The sequence below is a fragment of the Lagenorhynchus albirostris genome, chromosome 15, assembly GCF_949774975.1.
Source record: "Lagenorhynchus albirostris chromosome 15, mLagAlb1.1, whole genome shotgun sequence".
Taxonomy (NCBI): domain Eukaryota; kingdom Metazoa; phylum Chordata; class Mammalia; order Artiodactyla; family Delphinidae; genus Lagenorhynchus; species Lagenorhynchus albirostris.
Window position 1 is genome coordinate 48,685,110 of NC_083109.1, and position 24,475 is coordinate 48,709,584.

At 40.0% G+C, this 24,475-nt stretch overlaps 1 protein-coding gene across 3 annotated transcripts in view; it reads right to left on the reverse strand.

Annotated features, from left to right (window-relative positions):
- DSTN (destrin, actin depolymerizing factor) overlaps positions 1-23,358 on the reverse strand; it is a 38,034-nt gene extending 14,676 nt beyond the window's left edge. The window contains exon 1 of one of the 3 annotated variants that reach the window (XM_060123230.1): positions 22,664-22,961. In XM_060123230.1, the coding sequence (XP_059979213.1) occupies positions 22,664-22,666 (3 nt within the window). In that variant the 5' untranslated portion in view covers positions 22,667-22,961. Of the gene's footprint in view, positions 1-22,663; positions 22,980-23,337 lie in introns of those variants that run through there. The other 2 variants (XM_060123229.1, XM_060123228.1) reach the window with 2 other exon arrangements.
- Between the last annotated feature and the right edge of the window lie 1,117 nt (positions 23,359-24,475).

Here is a 24,475-nt window from a genome sequence, read left to right on the forward strand (position 1 = left end):
CAAAGGAGTTGGGGAGTTTAAATGGGTTCACAATTATCCTTTATTTACACCATGCCTTGCACAAGGGCCAAGAGAATCAGAAAATTACTGACTACAGAATATTTAGGCTTTTGGCTACTACAACTGGTGCCTCTGAGCAATAATGATCACACAACAAATAAAATGAGAGTGACAAGTACTTCAGGGACATTTTTACATGTAAGATTTAAGAACCTCACAGATCCTGTGTCAAGATGGGAGGCAGAATACATACATTTAATTTATCTCCCTACCAAAAAGCCACTGAGAGTTCAAATAAGAATGAATGAAATTAGTTTGAGAAGCATTTAGGTCTCTAGATCCCCTCCTGAACTCCACTCTGCCGCCACCCCACTCCCTGGAATACTAGAGGTTATTCTCTGGGTAGACAGTATGTCTTTCTGGCTTAGTTATCATACTGAAAACAGGAAAATAGGTGGCCATATGCAAATGATGCTAAGACACTCCACCTCCAACACCACCTTGAAGCTGTGCTGAACAACAGAACTTTCTGTGATGATACAAATGTTCTCTGTCTGCACTGTCCAATATGGCAGCCACTACCACACACGGCTACTGAGCACATGAAATATGGCTAATACAACTGAGGATTTTAAATAGTTTAACATAAAATAACACATAAAATTAACTCAATATGTACCAAAATAGTATATATTGGGTAGACAAATCTATAAAACATATTACGTAGTTTTCTACCTTGGAAAAACACTATACTATTTAGCGTTATGGATGCCTCCTGTCCTCAGGAACCACCGTTACTATACTATGCAGTAAAATAATGCCCCCAAGGGCAAGGATTTCAACTCCAGTTTACTGTAATAATTATGGCCAACTATTTCTGGAGGTAAGGAAGCAATCTTGGGGGGATAAGGGACTTATAATAGACTCTTTTTTTGGCACGGGGATATTCTGAGTGTTAATTTGGAAGAGTCAAAACAACCAGACAGCTTAAAATTTTTATTTGAAACAGTAATTTCTACCTGTCCTCTGACGACCGCAACTACAGATTTAAAAAACATACTGACATTTGATGTATCTCTCTCCTTTCTTCCCGTGACTATTAAATGGATGAACAGCAAAGATATGAAGAACACAAAGGATGAGAACGGTCTTCTTTAACAGTCAAGATTGAGTCACACCACCTCTTACCATTATCCTCCGCACAACTATCAGCTACAGGTGTGAAGCAAAGGTCACAAGGATGAAAACTGGGGCCTGCTGTGGGGCGAACTAACAGGCTCTGCCTTAAAATCTGTCCCTGCCCAGTAAGTAAAGATCACTCAGGCAAGCACACAGCAAATCCTCCATCCCTTGATAAGCCCAAAATGTCCACAGCTGCTGAGTACAGTTTTCTAGACCGTGCCTGGCCAAGGGGGCCAAGAAAGAGCTAAATTAAGCCCCTGCTCCACTAGCCGAGAGGCGCCTCTGCAGGGCTGCGAAGCTGGCAGCAGCGCCATCTGCCTGCTTCCTGGGGCTGCGCCACCGAGGGAAGCGCCGTTCTGTCGTTTGCGCAGTCACTACACAGGCCAGCAGCGAGCCAGAAAATGTTCCTAGTTAACCCTCTGCCCTGATACACTAGCTAATCCCCCAAAGCCAGGGTGACTAAACTGTTAAATTTACAGCCAATTTCCACTTGTAGAAGTCCTTCATTCACCTCACAGCAAAGTACAGACAATGTCCTTGAGACAGCCTATGTAGACCAAACAGCAACTCTCTACTAGCTGCATGTTAATGTTTAGAGTTCCACGAAAACCATTTTATGGTTACACCTTACTTGGTAAGGAAAAAAACTCATTCAATAACCTAAATTCTAGGAACCACCACCCACAGAAAAAAACCCGCCACCAAAAGAAAAATAACTTACAGAAAAATCATCTCAACAGCCAAAATAGATTAGATAGAATAAAGGCCCAGTTGCTAAACATCTGTCTCACTCCGATTGTATGCAATCTTATTTACAGACAGTCTTACTAGGTGTAACAGGTTCCCCACCTGCTGGGAGGCTGAGGCAGGGAGTCAGAAAGGCAGGGCAGGAACAATAAGGAGTTCCATAAACCTGACGGAGAAAGTAACAGCCCCCATTTCTCCCCCCACCCGCCTCAAATCTAGATAGAAAAATGGGAGGGGGTCCGAGCAACCAAGGGATAGAAGCACACTGGCAAAAAGTCCTAGGTCTTTCCTGTTTTCTTTCAAGTGCCCAATTTCCTTCAGGATAAAATCCATGCCAAGCACTTTATGCCCTATCTTTCCAGCTTCCTTTCCCACTTCTCCCTGACGTGCACCCCGTAATTCCAGTCATGCACGACCTCTGGGATTCCCTGAATACACCACATTCTCTAGTGATACTTCACCTTCCTCCTCTGCCGCCGGCCAAGTCCTTCAGGGCTCAGCTCAGGCCTCCCCTCTGGGAAGGAAATGCTTACTTGGCCTCTCAACCACCATATGCTAACACAGAGGACGATTATTTCCATCACAGAATCATCAACGACTGTGATGAACTTTCTATTGGGTGTCTCATTCTCTAGACTGTGCTCCTTAAGGGCAAGAACTAACAGTATCATTTTTTCTCCAACCCTATTCTACCTAAGAAATATCACCTACTTTATAAGGTTTTGAAAAATGATTATCCCTTAAAATTTTTATGAAATGTTGTATTTTTTCCCCATTCTTTATGGTACAACTCTTCAGTTTACACCAAGGAAAATACTACATCTCAAAACTTTAGGGTTTTCTGAAAGAAACAAAGCGAAAAACTTCTAAGCAATTTTTATTGATCTCCACAGAATATTTTGGTCCTGATCAGACCTGCTATTATTTTCTTTTTCCTAAAAATACAGAACTTCAGACCTCTGACATACTGTTTGCATATATTTATAATGTTTATCTTTTAGATTCCTCATAACTGACAAAAACAACTTGTAAAGAAGGAAAATTTTTACATCATTTGATTTTATAAGGACAACTCACTGCATATCACATCATGGAACCATGAATGTACTTGCGATGATGATGAAACTGAAAGACATTTTTTTTGAGCTATAACTGACACAGCATTGTTAGGTCACAACAACATACCTGTTGTTTCAAGTGTACAACATAATGATTCAGTATTTGTATACACTGTGAGATGATCACCATAATAAGTCTAGTTAGCATCCATCACCACACGTCGTTACAATTTTCCTTCTTGTGATGAGAACTTTTAAGATCTACTCTTTTAGCAACTTTCAAATATACAATAAGTACTATTACAATATTATAGTCACCATGCTGTACATCACATCCCCAGAACTTATTTACTTTATAATAGAAGTTTGTACCTTTTGACCACCTTCACCCATTTTGCCCACCACCCTGCCTCTGGCAACCACCAATTTGTTCTCTTTATCTATGAGTTTGGGTTTTTTTCTTTAGATTCCACATATAATTGAGATCATAAGGTATTTGTCTTCCTCTGTTTGACTTATTTCACTTAGCTTAATGCCTTCAAGCTACATCCATGTTGCTGCAAGTGGCAAAATCTCCTTTTTTATGGCTAAATAATATTCCATTTATGTATTTATATATGTGTGCACATTTTCTTTATTCACTTAACCATCAATGAACACTTAGGTTGCTTCTATGCCTTGGCTATTGTAAATAATGTTGCAATGAACAAGGGGTTGCATACATCTTTTATTCCTTTGCATAAATACCCAGAAGTGGAGCTGATGGATCATACAGTAGTTCTTTAATTTTTAATTAAATTAAAAAATCAGTATGAGGAATCTTCATACTGATTTCCATAATGGCTGAACCAATTTACATTCCCCCCAATAGTGCACAAGGGTTCCCTTTTCTTCACATCCTCACCAACACTTGTTATTTCTGTCTTTTTTATAATTGACATTCTAATGCATATATGGTCAATTAATTTATGTCAAAGGAGCCAAGAATAAAAAGTTGACCCTTGAACACCTTGGGGGTTAGGGGTACTGACCCTCTGCACAACTGAAAATCTGCATATAATTTTATAGTCAGCCCTCCAAGTCCATGGTTCCGCATTGGTGGATTCAACCAACCACGGATCGTGTAGTACTACAGCACATATTTACTGAAAAAATCCACCTCTAAGTGGACCTGTGCAGTTCAAACCCATGCTATTCAAGGGTCAACTGTACAATGGGAAAGGACAATCTCTTTTAATAAATGGTTTTGGGAAAAGTGGACAGCCACGTACAGAAGAATGACACTGGACCGCTATCTTATAGCATAAGGAAATTAACTCAAAAAATGGATTAAAGACTTGAATGGAAGATATGAAATTGCAAATCTCCTAAAATAAAACACAGATGGTAAGCTCTTCGACATAGGTCTTGGTGATGATTTTTCTGGATCTGACTCCAAAAACCAAAAGCAACAAAAGCAAAAATCAGTAAGTGGAACTATATCAAATGAAAACACTTCTGCACAGCAAAGAAAACCATCAACAAAATGAAAAGGCAATCTATTGAATGGGAGAAAATGTTTGCAAATCAGGTATCTGATAAGGTACATATCCAAAATATGTAAAGAACTCACTCACATACAACTCAGTAACAACAAAAAAAATTCAATTAAAAAATGAGCAGAGGCTCTGAATACACATTTTTCCAAAGACATAAAGATGGCCAAGAAGTACGTGAAAAGGTGCTCAACATCACTAATCATCAGGGAAACAATCAAAACCACCATGAGACATCACCTCAACTCTTGGTATCTTTATCAATGCCCTCTGCCTAACACATACACACAATCCCCCATCTACCCGGAACCGAAGCTGTTTAATAAATGTTTATTTAATCAACGTAAGTTTTCTACTTAATATTCTGTTCTAAAGGTCACAAATATACACTTTTTATTTCTAAAACTGATATGTAAGCATCACTTAATTTCAGAATAAATGCTAGATAAGAGACATTAATGTATACAGTATTCAATATGCAAAGAGTATGACCTTTAAGAAGTCAATATCCCATAAAACAAACTGACACATTTCAAAATTTCTGCAATCCCCTCCCCTGTTAAATAGCCATTTGATTCTGCAGTTGAAAAAATTTAAAAAGCACTACTTAATAATAAGATATATCTATTAGTGGTTTTATCCAAGGTGGAGAGAATGACTGTTTCAAGCACTTATTAATATTAGGGGGAAAAAGATCTCCACAATATTTTGCCTCACCTTTCACTAAGATAGGAAACAAAGAATACATTCCTAAACTGGGGAATGGAATACTGTTTGCAACAAAAGGAACAAACTGCTGACGTACAAATACCTTATCCTAAGTGAAAAGAACCCAGAATCAAAGGTTATGACTGCACAATTCCATTTATATGATACTCGTGCAAAGGTGAAAGAAACTACAGGGACAAAGAACAGATCAGTGAGTCAGCTCTACACACCACCAGTCCCTCCCATCAGGAAACTTGCATAAGCCTCTTAGATAGCCTCATCTACCAGAGGGCAGACAGAAGAAGTAAGAAGAACTACAATCCTGCAGCCTGTGGAACAAAAACCACATTCACAGACAGACAGACAAGATGAAAAGGCAGAGAGCTATGTACCAGATGAAGGAACAAGATAAAACCCCAGAAAAACAACTAAATGAAATAGAGATAGGCAACCTTCCAGAAAAAGGATTCAGAATAATGATAGTGAAGATGATCCAGGGGGCTTCCCTGGTGGCGCAGTGGTTGGGAGTCCACCTGCCCATGCAGGGGGCGCGGGTTCGTGCCCCGGTCCAGGAGGATCCCGCGTGCCGCCGAGCAGCTGGGCCCGTGAGCCATGGCCGCTGGGCCTACGCGTCTGGAGCCTGTGCTCCGCGACAGGAGAGGCCACGGCAGTGAGAGGCCAGCGTACCGGGGAAAAAAAAAAAAAAGTGATCCAGGACCTCGGAAAAAGAATGGAGGCAAAGATTGAGTAGATGCAAGAAATGTTTAACAAAGATCTAGAAGAATTAAAAACAAACAGAGATGAACAATGCAATAACTGAAATGAAAACTACACTAGAAGGAATCAATAGCAGAATAACTGAGGCAGAAGAACGGGTAAGTGGCCTGGAAGACAGAATGGTGGAATTCACTGCTGCGGAACAGAATAAAGAAAAAAGAATGAAAAGAAATGAAGACAGCCTAAGAGACCTCTAGGACAACATTAAACTCAACAACATTCGCATTATAGGGGTCACAGAAGGAGAAGAGAGAGAGAAAGGACCAGAGAAAATATTTCAAGAGATTATAGTCGAAAACTTCCCTAACATGGGAAAGGAAATAGCCACCCAAGTCCAGGAAGTGCAGCAAGTCCCATACAGGATAAACCCAAGGAGAAACACGCCGAGGCACACAGTAATCAAATTGGCAAACATTAAAGACAAAGAAAACTTATTGAAAGCAGCAAGGGAAAAATGACAAATAACATACAAGGGAACTCCCATAAGGTTAACAGCTGATTTCTCAGCAGAAACTCTACAAGCCCGAAGGGAGTGGCATGATACACTGAAAGTGATGAAAGGGAAGAACCTACAACCAAGATTACTCTACCTGGTAAGGATCTCATTCAGATTCGATGGAGAAATCAAAAGCTTTACAGACAAGCAAAAGCTAAGAGAATTCAGCACCACCAAACCAGCTCCACAACAAATGCTAAAGGAACTTCTCTAAGTGGGAAACACAAGAGAAGAAAAGGACGTACAAAAACAAACCCAAAACAATTAAGAAAATGGTCATAGGAACATACATATTGATAATTACCTTAAATGTGAATGGATTAAATGTTCCAACCAAAAGACACAGACTTGCTGAATGGATACAAAAACAAGACCCATATATATGCTGTCTACAAGAGACCCACTTCAGACATAGGGACACATTCAGACTGAAAGTGAGGGGTTGGAAAAAGATATTCCATGCAAATGGAAATCAAAAGAAAGCTGGAGTAGCAATACTCATATCAGATAAAATAGACTTTAAAAAAAAGAATGTTACAAGAGATAAGGAATGACACTACATAATGATCAAGGGATCAATCCAAGAAGGTAAAACAACTATAAATATATATGCACCAAACACAGGAGCACCTCAATACATAAGGCAACTGCTAACAGCTATAAAAGAGGAAATCAACAGTAACACAATAATAGTGGGGGACTTTTAACACCTCACTTACACCAATGGACAGATCATCCAAAATGAAAATAAATAAGGAAACAGAAGCTTTAAATGACACAATAGACCAGATAGATTTAATTGATATTTATAGGACATTCCATCCAAAAACAGCAGATTACACTTCCTTCTCAAGTGCACACGGAACATTCTCCAGGATAGATCACATCTTGGGTCACAAATCAAGCCTCAGTAAATTTAAGAAAACTGAAATCATATCAAGCATCTTTTCTGGCCACAACGCTATGAGATTAGATATGAATTACAGGGAAAATAACATAAAAAAAACAAACAAATGGAGGCTAAACAATATGTTACTAAATACCAAGAGATCACTGAAGAAATCAAAGAGGAAATCAAAAAATACCTAGAGACAAATGACAATGAAAACACGACGATCCAAAACCTATGAGATGCAGCAAAAGTAGTTCTAAGAGGGAAGTTTATAGCTATACAAGCCTACCTCAAGAAACAAGAAAAATCTCAAATAAACAATCTAAATTTACACCTAAAGCAATTAGAGAAAGAAGAACAAACAAAACCCAAAGTTAGCAGAAGGAAAGAAATCATAAAGATCAGAGCAGAAATAAACGAAATAGAAACAAAGAAAACAACAGCAAAAATCAATAAAACGAAAAGCTGGTTCTTTGAGAAGATAAACAAAATTGATAAACCATTAGCCAGACTCATCAAGAAAAAGAGGAGAGGACTGAAATCAATAAAATTAGAAATGAAACAGGAGAAGTTACAACAGACACCACAGAAATACAAAGCATCCTAAGAGACTACTACAAGCAACTCTATGCCAATAAAGTGGACAACCTGGAAGAAATGGACAAATTGTTAGAAAGGTATAACCTTCCAAGACTGAACCAGGAAGAAATAGAAAATATGAACAGACCAATCACAAGTAATGAAATTGCAACTGTGATTAACAATCTTCCAACAAACAAACGTCCAGGACCAGATGGCTTCACAGGTGAATTCTATCAAACATTTAGAGAAGAGATAACACCCATCCTTCTCAAACTCTTCCAAAAAATTGCAGAGGAAGGAACACACCCAAACTCATTCTATGAGGCCACCATCACCCTGATACCAAAACCAGACAAAGATACTACAAAAAAAGAAAATTACAGACCAATATCATTGATGAATATAGATGCAAAAATCCTCAACAAAATACTAGCAAACCGAATCCAACAACACACTGAAAGGATCGTACACCATGATCAAGTGGGATTTATCCCAGGGATGCAAGGATTCTTCAATATACACAAATCAATCAATGTGATACACCATATTAACAAATTGAAGAATAAAAACCATATGATCATCTCAATAGATGGCAGAAAAAGCTTTTGGCAATATTCAACACCCATTTATGATAAAAACTCTCCAGAAAGTGGGCATAGAGGGAACCTACCTCAACATAATAAAGGCCATATATGACAAACCCACAGCAAACATCATTCTCAATGGTGAAAAACTGAAAGCATTTCCTCTAAGATCAGGAACAAGACAAGGATGTCCACTCTCACCACTATTATTCAACATAGTTTTGGAAGTCCTAGCCACAGCAATCAGAGAAGAATAACAAATAAAAAGAATACAAATTGGAAAAGAAGAAGTAAAACTGTCACTGTCTGCAAATGACATGACACTATACATACAGAATCCTAAAGATGTCATCAGAAAACTACTAGAGCTAATCAATGAATTTGGTAAAGTTGCAGGATACAAAATTAATGCACAGAACTCTCTTGCATTCCTATACACTAATGATGAAAAATCTGAAAGAGAAATTAAAGAAACAATCCCATTCACCATTGCAACAAAAAGAATAAAATACCTAGGAATAAACCTACCTAGGGAGACTAAAGACCTGTATGCAGAAAACTATAAGACACTGATGAAAGAAATTAAAGATGATACCAACAGATGGAGAGATACACCATGTTCTTGGACTGGAAGAATCAATACTGTGAAAATGACTATACACCCAAAGCAACCTACAGATTAAATGCAATCCCTATCAAATTACCAATGGCATTTTTTACAGAACTAGAACAAAAAACCTTAAAATTTGTATGGACACACAAAAGACCCCAAATAGCCAAAGCAATCTTGAGGGAAAAAAACGGAGCTGGAGGAATCAGACTCCCCGACTTCAGACTATATTATAAAGCTACAGTAATCAAGACAATATGGTACTGGCACAAAAACAGAAACATAGATCAATGGAACAAGATAGAACGCCCACAGATAAACCCACACACCTATGGTCAACTAATCTATGACAAAGGAGGCAAGGATACACAATGGAGAAAAGACAGTCTCTTCAATAAGTGGTGTTGGGAAAACTGGACAGCTACATGTAAAAGAATGAAATTAGAACACTCCGTACGTAACACCATACACAAAAATAAACTCAAAATGGATTCGAGACCTAAATGTAAGACCGAACACTATAAAACTCTTAGAGGAAAACATAGGAAGAACACTCTTTGACATAAATAACAGCAAGATCTTTTTTGAACCATCTCCTAGAGTAATGGAAATAAAAACAAAAATAAACAAATGGGACCTAATGAAACTTCAAAGCTTTTGCACAGCAAAGGAAACCATACTCAAGACAAAAAGACAACCTTCAGAATGGGAGAAAAGATTTGCAAACGAATCAACGGACAAAGGATTAATCTCCAAAATATATAAACAGCTCATGCAGCTCAATATTAAAAAAACAAAGAACCCAATCCAAAAATGGGCAGAAGACCTAAATAGACATTTCTCCAAAGAAGCCATACAGATGGCCAAGAAGCACATGAAAAGCTGCTCAACATCACTAATTATTAGAGAAATGCAAATCAGAACTACAATGAGGTATCACCTCACACCAGTTAGAATGGGCATCATCAGAAAATCTACAAACAACAAATGCTAGAGAGGGTGTGGAGAAAAGGGAACCCTCTTGCACTGTTGGTGGGAATGTAAATTGATACAGCTACTATGGAGAACAGTATGGAGGCTCCTTAAAAAACTGAAAATAGAATTACCATGTGACCCAGCAATCCCACTACTGGGCATATACCCAGAGAAAACCATAATTCAAAAAGACACATGCACCCCAATGTTCATTGCAGCACTATTTACAATAGCCAGGTCATGGAAGCAACCTAAATGCCCATCGACAGACGAATGGATAAAGAAGATGTAGTACATATACACAATGGAATATTACTCAATAAAAAGGAATGAAATTGGGTCATTTGTAGAGACGTGGGTGCATCTGATGACTGTCATACAGAGTGAAGTAAGTCAGAAAGAGAAAAACAAATATCGTATATTAACGCATATATGTGGAACCTAGAAAAATGGTACAGATGAACTGGTTTGCAGGGCAGAAAATGAGACACAGATGTAGAGAACAAATGTATGGACACCAAGGGGGGAAAGCGGCGGGGGTGGGGTGTGTGTGCTGAATTGGGCAATTGGGATTGACATGTATACACTGATGTGTATAAAATTGATGACTAATAAGAACCTGCTGTATAAAAAAATAAATAAAATTAAATTTAAAGTTTTTTTAAAAAAAGAACATCAGTGGTTGTTGGGGATTGGAGGAGGTATTAATATGGGCACTTTTTTGGAGTGAAGGAACTATTCTATATTTTGATTGTGGTGGTAGTTACACAACTGTATATGGCCAAAATCTGCAGAACTTACACTAAAAATGGTGAATTTTACTTTACGTAAATTATCCTAAATGGAAAAAATATACATTACTTTTAGTTTTTACTTCAAGAGCAACAATGTAAAAAACACTCTAGTCCCTTTTGAGAAAGATAATACTGAACACACCATAAGCTAATGGTAAATGATGTTGTCTTAGCTTAACAACTTGGCTTCTCTGGAGGATGAGCTAGCATGTCAGTGAACCGAAGACAGGAAGCAGACTTGATGCTGTTGGTTAACTGATCTACCTTTGTTCCGTGGTCACGCTCAGTTTCTAAGCCCTACCAAATTCCTCCTTAAATGTGTATTTCAAATCTATTCCTTCTCATCTACTCTTCAAATCTTCTATCACGCCCAAGATTAAAAATCTTCACCAATTCCCAAGCACCCACAAAAGTCCGAATTCATTAACACAGCATAAGAGGCCCTTTATTATCTGAACCAACCTACCCTTCCAGATTTATCTTCCACCACAGGCAACGATATTACTCACTGTTACCTTTCAGGAAGCAATTTGGCCATTTTCACCAAGAGCCTTAAAAAAATCTAAACTCTTTGACCCTTTAACCTAGTATTCCTACTTCAAGGAATTTATTCTGGGGAAATAATCTGCATAATACTAAAAATGAGACAGTCCAAATAAAAACAGAAGAATTACTAAGAAAATCATAATATATCCACAGGATAGCTTGTGATACAGCTGTTAAAATTATGTTTATGGTAAGCTTTTAATGACATGGGGGAAATAATTATGATTTGGTTTAAGTGAAAAAATAAGCTAGATATAAAGTTTTATGTACAGTAAAATACATAGAGGAAAAGAAATTTCATCTCTAACAGTGGGAATATAAGTGACTTTATCTACTCCCTAGTTTCCTCTATTTTCCAAGTTTTCTATGATGAGCAAATTTTAAAAATCAGAAATATATACACACAAACACCAAACTTTTGACTCAGTAACTGCATACCTAGGACTCTATTTTGAACAAACAATGCCAATGAAGGCAAAGATTTATGCTCAAGGATGACTGGGCACTACTTACAATACGGATTAAAATCTAACAGGAAGATGATTTAATACCATCACTGTATATGCATAATACCATTACAGTTTAAATAGTTTTTACAGATATATTTAACACACCATAAAATTGACCCATTTAAAGTGTAAATTCAGTGGGCTTTAGTATATTCGCATTGTGCATCCATCACAGTCTAGTTTTAGAACATTCTGAACACCTTAAAAAGAAACCCAGTACTCATGAACAATCACTCCTCTTTCCCATTCTTACCAACCCCAAACCTAGCCAACCACAAATTTACGTCCTGTCTCTATGTATCTGCCAATCCTGGATATGCTATATAAATGGAATCATACAACATGCAGTCTTTTTCTGACTGGCTTCTTTCACTTTACATGTGTTAAGGTTCATCCATGTCATAGCATGTATCAGTACATCATTTATTTTACTGACAAATAATACTCCATTGTACAGATATACTACATTTTATCTATCCAATCATCAGTCGATGGACATCTGGGTTGTTTCCACTTTGAGGCTATTATGAATAACACTATGAACATTCATGTACAAGTTTTTATGTGGACATGTGTTTTCATTTCACTTGGTATATAACTAGGAGTGATACTGCTGCGTCATATGGTAACGCCTAAGTTTAACTTCTTAAGGAAATGTCAAACCATTTTCCAAAATGGCTGCACCATTTTACATTCCCACCAGCAACGTATGTGGGAGGGTTCCAACTTCCCCATGCCCTTGCCAACATGTTAGTTTTTTTACAGCCATCCTAGTGGGTATGAAATAGGATCTCACTATGTTTTGATCTGCATTTCCTAGTGGCTAATGATTTTGAGCATATTTTCATGAGCTTATTGACCATCTGTGTATCTTCCTTTAGAAAAATGTCTATTCAAAGCCTTTGCCCATATAATTCAGTTGTCTTTTTTTTTTTTTTTTTTTTTTTTTTTTTTTTGCGGTATGCGGGCCTCTCACTGCTGTGGCCTCTCCCGTTGCGGAGCACAGGCTCGGGACGCGCAGGCTCAGCGGCCATGGCTCACGGGCCCAGCCGCTCCGCGGCATGTGGGATCTTCCCGGACCGGGGCACGAACCCGCGTCCCCCGCATCGGCAGGCAGACTCTCAACCACTGCGCCACCAGGGAAGCCCCAGTTGTCTTTTTATTGTTGAGTTGTAAGAGTTCTTCATATATTCTGCAAGTTCCTTGTCAGACATATGATTTGCAAATATTTTCTCCCATTCTCTGGGTTGTCTTTTCCACTTTCTCAATGGTGTTCTTTGATGCAAAAAAGTTTTCAATTCTAATAAAGTCCAATTTACCTATTTTTCTCTTGGCACCTGTGCTTTTGGTGTCACTGCCTAAAAATACCACGAAAATTGTCCAAAAAACACTGCCTAATCCAAGTTCACAAAGATTTATGCCTATGTTTTCTTCTAGGAGTTTTATAGCTTTAGCTCTTATATTTAGGTCTATGACCCATTTTGAGTTAAATTTTGTATATAGTGTGAAGCACGGATCCAAATTCATTCATGTGGACATCACCTGTCCCAGCATCATTTGTTGAAGACGCTATTCGTTTCTCCATTAAATTATCTTGACACCCTTGTCACATTGAGATGTGAGAAATAAAGGACATAAAACTGTTACAGATGAACTCAACTGTTTGAGAAAAATCTACATTGACACTCTCCAGATATTCACTATCTCTCTTATTTCCATTATAGTACTTATTACAATCTCCAATTATCTTATTTATTTACTGATTTCTTACCTGTCTCCCCCATGAGAATGTATATTCCATAGGAAAAGGGACTTTGTCTTGTACACTGTTGAATCTCTAGAACCTACAACAGTACTTGATTCCCAGAAGGCACCTAACACTTATTTATTGAAAGAATGAGCATATGTTTAAAGTGGCCTGAAAGAAAGTGCACCAAATGCACTTTGGATAGGGCTGTCATTACAACTCAATTTTCCTTAATGTTATATAACGAACATACATTATTATTACAATCAGATGTGAAGATATTTTAAAGATCTGTAATACTTCTGCATCAATTTGTTGTTCCTCAAAGTTCCAAGAACCTCAATTTTTTTTTTTTTTTTTGCGGTACGCGGGCCTCTCACTGTTGTGGCCTCTCCCATTGCGGAGCACAGGCTCCAGACGCACAGGCTCAGCAGCCATGGCTCACGGGCCCAGCCGCTCTGCGGCATGTGGGATCTTCCCGGACCGGGGCACGAACCCGTGTCCCATGCATCGGCAGGTGGACTCTCAACCACTGCGCCACTAGGGAAGCCCCAAGAACCTCAATTTTTGCCAAACTATTTTGGCTTCTTTTATATAGTACCCCAGCACAATGACACCACCAACTACCTAGTGGCTCAGGTCTAAATCTTCGGAATTATCTTTGATGTCTTTCTTTCCCCTATGCCACACACCCAAATGATCAGTAAGTCCGGTCAGCTCTTCCCCCAAATATACAATATCCAATCACTTCTCACTATCCCAGTACTAACAATCCTAATCCAAGCTACCACTGACTGATTGAATAATAGCAACCGTCAATCAGTTTTGTCCCCATTTGTACATCTAAATCCTATCTCACTCCACAACTTAACACCCTAACACCTCCCTACCACCAGACACCCGACAGCTTCCTGGTGCAGTCACCTTGGCTCACCCAGCTCTAGCTCCTGCCTACAGTCCATTTCCTACTTTTCTCCCTGCTTTTCACTGAATTCCAACTACACAAACCTTTTTTTGTCCCTGGCATGTCAAGCTCATTCTCTCCTCAAGGCCTTTCTACTTACAGAGTTCCTTCTACCTAAAATGCTCTTAACATGGCTAGCTAGCTCCTTCTTGCCATGCAAGTCTTAAGCTCAAATGTCACCCCAAGAGGACTTCCCTAAGAATCTACCCCAAGGTAGCCAACTTTTCTAGTACTCCCTATTGATCACCCTATTTTTTTCACACCAGTTGCCATTACCTGACATGATCTTGTAATTTTTTGGTTGTCCCTCCCACCTGCCCACCTCCATTAGAATATAACTTCTACAAGGAATGGACTTTGTTTTTCTGTACTGGATGCCAAGTACCTGGGTCAGTTCTTGGCATATAATAACTTCTCAAATATTTATTGAATAGATGATTGCTATTCTAAACCTTGAGGGCAATGAACAACTGTGTTTCATTCTCCATTAATTACTTCAAGAAAAATATGAGTGGAAGACAAGATATTTTTACATCAAGGATCAAAATCACCTCAAAAGTCAAATTAAAAAGTTGATCATAAAAAAATGATCATATATAATGACTCCAAGTAAAATAAAATTAGTTTAAAGAAATAATAAACAGTTAGAAACATGTTTTTATGCACTCCTTCACCGTTTTTATTTTATCTACAATTACTGAAGTAAACACTGGTGTACTCAGAATATAAAGAAAAGAGACTGTTAAACTTGGATCTAAGGTTGTTTAATATTATTATTTTAGCCAGTGCTGATAAGCACTTTACTATGTGCCAGGCATTGCTTTACTTATATGCATCGACAAAATGTTGTGATGGTTAAGTACTATTATCATTCCCACTTGGAGGAATGATGAAATTGAGGCACAGAACAGTCAGTAATGTGTCTCAGGTTATACAGTCAGTAAGTGGCAGAGCCAAGATTCAAAAAACCTAGGCAGCCAGACTCTGGGCTCAAGCTCTTAACCACTTCTCAGTATAGTTTAACAGTAATGATAACAATACCTACCTCACTGGGTTGCTAGAAGGATTGAGTGAGATAAGTTAACACAATGTCTGACACACAGCAAATACTTATAAGTTATCTAAGATAGCATTACTTCTTGTTCTTTCATTTGTTGAGCTTTCAAGTGCTTTTCTATGGTTCAGGATGCCTCAATGAGGATCAAATACCATTCAGTTTCATTTTTAAGAAAGAAAGAGAATTGGCATTACTGAGCAGTTTTTGCATGTCAGAATTAGTTGAAAGGTGCTACTCTAATAATACCTGCCTTATCTATCTCAAAGGATTTTCACTGTTAAGACTCGAACTAAATTATAACGCAATATACAAAGGGGAGGTACTATTCAATTAGTTCAGTACTTAAAACTCAATTCCCATTGTATTAAAAGAAAGGTATGTGGGAATAGAAAGTATAAAAATTAAAGTAATCCATCTCCATGGGACCCGGCCCCATCATAATGAAGAATGCCCTCTCATTCACTCATCCGTGTTCATTTGGTAACATCTGTTGTGGGCCTACTTGGAGAGGTGTTGTGGTACTGAAATATACAAATCCTAGCCAATGGAGCTCAACAGTCTAGTCCCACAAAACATCTTAATAAGTTCCATAAAAGGGATTCACAGGCTACCTCAGCACTGTTAGTCATATGCAGACATGCCAAGAATTAACAAAAGTGTTGGTACCCACACTAACGTCCCCTTACACATTAAACAGGCCAATCCACAAAGTCTGAGGCTGGTCCGTTAAGGTGGCCACTAACCACATGTGGTTTAGAGAGTCCATTAAACATGGCCAGTGCTGCCGAGGAACTGCATTTTTAATTTTATTTCACTTTAATTAACTTAAATTTTTAAATTCATTATCAATTCCATTACTGGAAAACTAAGTATGCTTGGAGCAACTTAAGTATATGACTCTGCTTTTTCAACTATAAATTTTATGTCTAAATATATACCAAATATTTCCAATGAAAACTGAGCATCTGAATTGAGCTGTGCTGAGTATAAAATATACAGTGGATTTCAAACAATCTGTATGAGAGAAGAATGTAAAATGTCTCATTTTTTAATTGATTAAATGTTGATACAATATTTCAGATATATTGGGTTAAACAAATTTCATCTTTTCTTTTTACCTTTTTAATGGGGCTACTAGAAAATTTAAAAATACATATGTAACTCACATTTTATTTCTATTCGACAACATTGGTCTAAAGATGACTTACAACGTTTTTAAAACAAGGCCTCAATGATTTGAGAATTCCTCAGAGCTTCAGAGTTTCCATAACTGACTTAAAAGATAGCTCCAGAGCCAGCTGGAGAAGTTTTACCTATATCTGCCCATGCTTTAGTTTTAGCTCTATTACTTAAAAAAAAAAAAAAAACTACCACCAACAAAAATGTGCTTTGTGAAAGAATTTAAAAATTTACAAGTTGCCCATCTTCTGAAAACAAGCCAAGACAGGAATATGGGTAGAAAATTCTACGGGTAGAAAAATATGGGTAGAAATAGGAGGAACAACCTATAAAGTAATGCAAAAATGTTGAAAGTAGTAAACAGTCTTCCTCTAATGTGATCCAAAAGCACAAACACACAGATAAATTAGTTTTAAATGTAGGTTTCCTGCTACAGTACGCACTGAAGTTTCTACCTTTCAAGTGCTCATCCTAAGCCTTGTTGCAACAGAATAAGAGTTCTTTGACGGTCCCTTGTCATGTCAAAAAAAATAAAGCCAAAATCTCCACCATTTCACACTACAGATTAAAATATGAATTTTAAGAATTCTGACTGCATTTTTCCTGAAATGAGCTACTTTTAAAAGATCTACCAAAAATTGATTCTTTAACACAGCAAACAAATCATGAAATAGGGTAAACAGCACATAAGCATTACAATGTCAGCTACTAGAAAACAATCTTACAAGAGTTAAGGATCACTCAAGACTATGTACTCAACTCTATGGGGGCCCTTGTACAGAAGATTCCTTGTACATGAATTCCAAGATTCCATGAATTAAGTAACAAGTCTGTCAAAGCATTACTGAGATGAACCAATCTGATGTTTATTTTTCTATGCTTCTCCCAATGTAAAAATTTCAAGCAAAATGAACAGGAGACAGCTTTTAGAAGCAGGACAACTCCAAGTGAAAACTCATTTCTAACACCAATGATTAAAATATTTCTGAGTGTTACATATAAATCTTTGGGTATGTCTTTCATGGAAAACCTAGAGAGGAGTATTAGGCTATGTGGAAAGGTAGCTCAAGATGCTTAAATAACAAGCATCATGTTTATGGTTTATTATTTTCTGTGGTTTAGGTATGCAAATAGCAAAGACTACGACAGAGACCAGGCCTAGTTATTCAGACTAGAGCATTACTCTGTAGATAAAAAAAAGTACATGTTAAAACAACAGTTTTTAAAGAGTTTCAATTTTTTTTTTCAAATTTCAAATGTGGTGTTCGGCTCAAAGTATCTTAATTATTACTGAAAGAAAATATAAGTTACATTAACATAAACAAAAACACAAATGCTTAGAATCTTCCTGTATACAATAAACACCATTTTGATTTAAAACAATTCTGTTTACAAAAAACGATTATGGTTATTTGTTTTATTTTTTTAATAGCCTTTATTTTGTAGAGACATTGTAGGTTCACAGCAAAATTGAGCAGAAAGTACAGTTTCCCCGTATATCCCATGTGTTTGTTTTTAACATTTTGGCTAGAAGCCACACATAACCTAGATTTTATATAGTGCCCAGGAAAAGCAAAAGACATATTGACCATCTTGTCCAAAAGCCTCACATTTGGAGAATTAAAATAGTTCTGGTAGAGGCCTGTTAAGTTCTAGGTAGCCTAAATTAAGTAAAACTTAATCATCACGGTTGTAAATTCTTTGTTGCCTTTATTCCCCAGAAAAACACCCTCAGAAAAGGCACTGGGATTCCTTCTGGCCCTCTGAAAATTGTGTTTCTGATGCAACCGCCCATTAAAAAATACGCAATCCCAAATTAAAAATCCCCAAAACGGAGGAAAAAGAAAGAAAAGGGTAAGTATAGAACAGAGGATGTTAATCTCCACGTCCTGTGGCAAAGATGGAACTCTACTCTGGATCACTGTGCATTCTACCACAACCAGGGCCTCACAAGGGCAGGTGGCTAGAATTAAGAGTACTGAACTTCTGTTACTTAGCAGCTTGAGAGGCAGGCAAAGAAAAGCAGGTGCCAGAGGCAAGGTATATTAGTCTTCATTATGCAGGTCTGGCTTTGACAAGCACATTCTCGCTGATTTTCTTTTAAGGTTAGATTTACTTTATGGCTCCACAAATGAGTTTATATGAAGACGTGAGGAGTATTTACACAGTGTCAGGGTCACTGAAAGCTCATGCATGTAAAAACATAAGCTGCAACAAGAATGAAAAGATACTCAACTACTGCTAATCAGAGAAATGCAAATTAAAAGAATGAGAAACCATTTCACACCTATCAGATTGGTTTTCAAAGTCTCATAATGCCAAGTAGTGAAAATAGAGAAACAGGCTCGTGAAAGCAGCTGATGGGAGGCAAACTAGAACTAAACCTCACCAAGTTCTTTTTTTCAAAGTTGCAAAAGGATACACGAAGCATGATAACATTTATGTAAAATCTTAAAATACGTCAAGGCAACATATATTATTACAGATGCATACATGTACAACTGAAAGTATGGAAACATCAATGAAATGTGTTAGTTTCAGGTGACTATGCTGAACTTTTACCTGAGCCCTGAGCTCCTGAAAAGCAGTGAAGATTAAGAAATTCACTCCCATCATTTTGTGTTCAGGGCAACAGAAGGATCCTGCTCTTGCTTACTTCCAGATTAAGACATGTCCCCCAGGCTTCCTCAAGACTCCTCAGTTTACCAGCCCCAGGTCTCTGTCCTTTTTTGTTGTTTTTTTGTTTTTGAGATGTTCCTCATTTCAATTAATGTTCTCTCAAATGCAATAACCTGCAAAAATCATCTCCTTAATCGGCCAGTACATTACGTCTTTGACACAGGAGTGGTTACCTCTGGGGAGAGAAGGGAATGGGATGAGGAAAAAGATGCGTATTTACCTGTAAAGGTAACATAAAAACCTGAAATATGGCAAAAAGTTAACCTTTTCTTTTTTTGTACAAAGGAACTTATTATTCTGTGTACCTTCCTGATTAAAATGTTTCAAAATTAATTTTTAAATTATTTTAAAACCTGATGTGGAGTCAGAAAAGGCCACAAGTCAATAAAACCTTTACAGACTGTTTTCTAATATGTTAAATGGGCACAGGAACACATGCCCAACCTCTTCCACTAGATTGCTGTAAGTAAAAGTGTTTTTGCTAATCATCAAGTGGAAGAATACAGGTGTAATTCAGTCTGAGCCAACAGCTCAGTTTGTTAGAGCCGAGTTCTGATTAGGGTAAGGTTAAGGGTTAGATTATCATGCAGACCTTTACTGTTTCAGGGACAAGACTACACTCTGACTTCCCAGAAAGCCACTGGTTACAAGAGGAGCTAGGCCAGTCTCCTGTGATGTCTCAATCCATACCCAACAGGAAGAACTACTCAGCAGATAACCCTAGGAATTTCATGGTAGGCTGGTAAATAATCTTTGTATGAGGAAGCTGGCGCACCCAGTACACACGCACACCAAAGTTTTGTTTGGAGAGTGTAGATGTGGTTCCTGTGGAGGGTAGGCTTTTTTTTTTTCTTTGGCACTGTAAAGTGAGACTTTAAAAACATGAAATCTCATCTTAAAGTGCTCAGGGTGATCTGAGTTGGTTTCAAATTGCTTTATTCCCAAGTGCTTCGAGAAGACTTGGTGAGTACCAGGAAGTGATTTTGTTAATGTAGAACAAATCCATCAACAGTTAAAATTTAATCTGAAAAAAAAAAAATCTTAGAAACTTGGAACCAAGTATCCAACCAACAGATCTAAACAGTTTCAAATACAGAGGTAAAGTGCTAAAATCAGGGAATAAACATACATCTTCATAATATTCTCTAATAGCTGGAATGAAGGGAGAAGCTCTGTGCTCATAAGGCTAAATACAAGAGTAAGCTTTAAAAATGGTCATCTGCACAAATGAACTGATCTACGAAACAGACACAGACTCACAGACAAAGAGAACAGACTTGTGGTTGCCAAGGGGGAGGGGGTTGGGGAGGGACAGACTGAGGTTGGGGTTAGCAGATGTGAGCTTCTACATATAGATCCTACTGTATAGCACAGAAAACTATATTCAACATCCTATGATAAACCATACTGGAAAACAATATTTTAAAAAGAGTGTATATATATGTATGACTGAAGCACTCTGCGGGACAGTAGAAATGAACACAACATTGTAAGTCAACTGTGTCAATTAAAATAATAAAATAAAGATGGTCACCTGTATTCTAAACTCTCTTTCTTTGCAAGCATCCTAACAAGAGTAGTTCATAAGTTCTTCCGACCTCCCGAAGTCTGAAACGTACTCGGAATCACCCATCTTGATTAATTTTTATTTCTCCTCCTCCTTCCGAACCATAAATATTTTAAACAGACTCTTCATTTTATTTGAATGTATAGAAATAAGAAAGTTAAGCTTTAAAGTTTAAGCATTTAGCTAAAAAGGTTTGGTCCTATTTTCAAACAGAAAATAAAGTTATGTCAAATCAGAAGGCACTAAAGCCGGCTCCAGCCTGATTCAAAGCACTTTCGTCTGAGTGTATGGTCTTAAATTTATGAAAACTCAAAGCCCTAAGATTAAGTCTTTTAGCATAAAGTAGTACAATCTTAAAGAAGTTAGAAAGTTGTAAGATGCCGATCTCCTTTGTAGCTTACAAAATCAAACCAAAGAAGAACCAAAAACTGAACAACATCAAATTCGTACTAAATATCCTCAGTCATCCAGAAACTACTGTTAATCTCTAATTTTCTTCCACCACTGAGCCAGTCTGCATAGCCCTGAAAGGTGCAATACCTTAAGAAAACCCAAATTGTCATTCAGTGAAAACACTGTGTAGGAAGATAAACTGGTACCAACTGTTTCCAGGCAGACAGATGCAATAACAGTGTAATATTTCCAGCAAAGTCTGGTAAGCCTTTGCCTGCAAATCATTGACCAAAAATGGTAACAGAATGCGCAGACTACAGAAAACGACAAAATGTCCTACTTGATCGTCCACTTAAGAGCACGGTTCTACAGCAAACGAGAGTGACAGTTTAGAGGGGAAAATACGTGAATGAAGCAGTCCAACACCTAGAATATGCGGAACATCTGTTTACTTTTTAGCGACTCGGATAGCTTAATGGACTTTAAAAAGCTTTTTCATTTGCTTTAGTTAGCATCCCAGCATCATGCCCACCCCCTGCCCGCTAAATACTGGCAGAGCCAACCTGTTTGCAGGTAAAAGAAAATCTGTGACCGTACATGGAGGCCGGACAGGCCACCGCCCGGCCGAACGCGCAGGACGAGGAGCTGCGGGACGCGGACCACCGGGGGCGGCAGCAAAGGACCGCAGGCCCGGTTCGGAATCGTGGGGGTCACGCTCGGTGGCCATCCCGCCCCCCAAGTGGCTCAGTAAAGGCCTCGTTCCCTCCTCAAGACGCACGGACCTCAGGGGCCGAAACCGCCCGAGTCGCCGACCGCCCGCTCCCGGCCTTGGCGAAACGTGCGCCAAAGAGGCCCCACCCGGGAGCGCGGGCGGACCCCGGGCGGCGTCGCCGGGGCGGGGGGGTCGACCCCGGCTAGGCTACCGAGGCCAGGGGGAGGCCCCGCGCCGGCGGCGACGGCGAGAATGCAGCGGCCGGGGAGCCGCCCCGGCGCGGGGCCCAGCGGGTCCGCGGCGGCCGAAGCCCGGGTCCCCCCGCGCCGCCGCCGCCCCGACCCCGCGGCGCCCCGGGCCCCCAGCTTACCATCTTCGCCGCGGCGGCCGCAGAGCGCGGAGAGGGAGCCGGCGAGCACCAAGTCTGCGGAGCGACCTCCTCACAGCAGCCCCACTAACCTCCCAGGGACTGGCGGGCGCCTCGGGCCCAGACGCGGCGGCGCACGTCACGCGCTGCCCACCGTTGCTACGCAACCGGCCGGCCTGGCAACGCCCCGCCCCGGCAGTCCCCCCCCAACCCCGACTCCGCGGGGGCGGGGTCTTCCTCGCCTTCCGGAGAAGGGGCACCGGGTACCCCTCACCAGCTCTGGCCTGTGGGGCGGGGGCGAGGTCCTCCCCCAACAGCTCCGGACGAGGGGGCGGAGCTTCAGCTGGCACCTGCGGGCGAGGGGCGGTGGCCCCTTCACCGGGGCGGGGCCACGTAGCGCCCCGCCCACTGCGCCGCCGTTGCCCTTACATGGAAGTAGCCACCTGGCCAGGTGTGCACCGCCGCGAGGGGCGGGGCCTGGGAGGGGCGGGGCCCGCGGCGGAGGAGGGAGGGAGGGAGGAGGGAGGAGGGAGGAGGGAGGGAGGGAGGGAGGGAGGAGGGAGGGAGGGGGGAGGAGGAGGGGGGAGGGAGGGAGGGAGGGAGGGACGAAGAAAGGACCAGCGGGAGCCGGGGCGCGGGCGGTCGCGGGGGCCGCGCGTCCCGCATTTTTTACCTACTTTGGTGAGATTCCCGCCATCCTCGCCTGATTGGCCCAGACCTGCACGTCTGGCCCTCGGGCGAGAGGAAAAATCTGCACATTTTTCCTCTTTGCTGAGGCGACTGTGGCGATTCAGAGCGCTCTGAGTCACCGCTAATTTCAGGTCTGGAAAAAACAAGGAGTGATTTATTTGTCTTTGGGAACAGCCCGGGAAAGGAGCACTGCAGTCCGCAGCAGTGTGGCAGGGAAACGGCAGAGATGCCTCAGGATGGTGGCGCCAGCCCCGCTGCTCCGTTTTGGGGGTTTTTAATTTGAGATTGCGTTTTTTTTAATGGGCGGTTGCATCAGAAACACAATTTTCAGAGGGCCAGAAGGAATCCCAGCGCCTTTTCTGAGGGTGTTTTTCTGGGGAATAAAGGCAGCAAAGAATTGACAACCGTGATGATTAAGTTTTACTTAATTTAGGCTACCTAGAACTTAACAGGCCTCTACCAGAACTATTTTAATTCTCCAAATGTGAGGCTTTTGGACAAGATGGTCAATATGTCTTTTGCTTTTCCTGGGCACTATATAAAATCTAGGTTATATGTGGCTTTTATTCTGGCCTCTAGACATAGAGACTCATTTCTCGTTACTCTCCTGTTTGTGTTTGTTTTCTTTTTAAGAAAGAAAGTTGTGGCAATTCTAAGCCTTACCACCTACTACAAGATTTTTGGCAGGCTAGAACAGTGGTTTGCAATGTGAACGAGAACTTATTCCAAGTCAGATTTGTGTGCCCCATCCCCAGAGTTTCTGACAATGTATCTCAGGTGAGACCCAAGAATTTGCATTTCTAACAATTCCCGGGTGATGCTGATGTGACTGGTGGGTATTGGGCACTTTGAGAAGAAAGAACCCACCTGTATCCAGCTGCAGCTGGAGCCCTGTGTTTCCCTGTCGGCCGGGACTCAGTGCCACCCTCCATCTCTGAGTCCTCAAAGACTTCTTTTCTGTTCAAAACGGAATCGTCCTCATGTAAGGATGCAAGTCGGGCCTGCTCCAACCTCTCTTATGCATTTCGTCCTCCTCACTGCAACCAGAGTTATGGCCAAACAGAGGAATCTTATCCTGTCACTTTACTGCTTAAAATTTCCTGTGGCTTCCTCCAGAAATCTCAG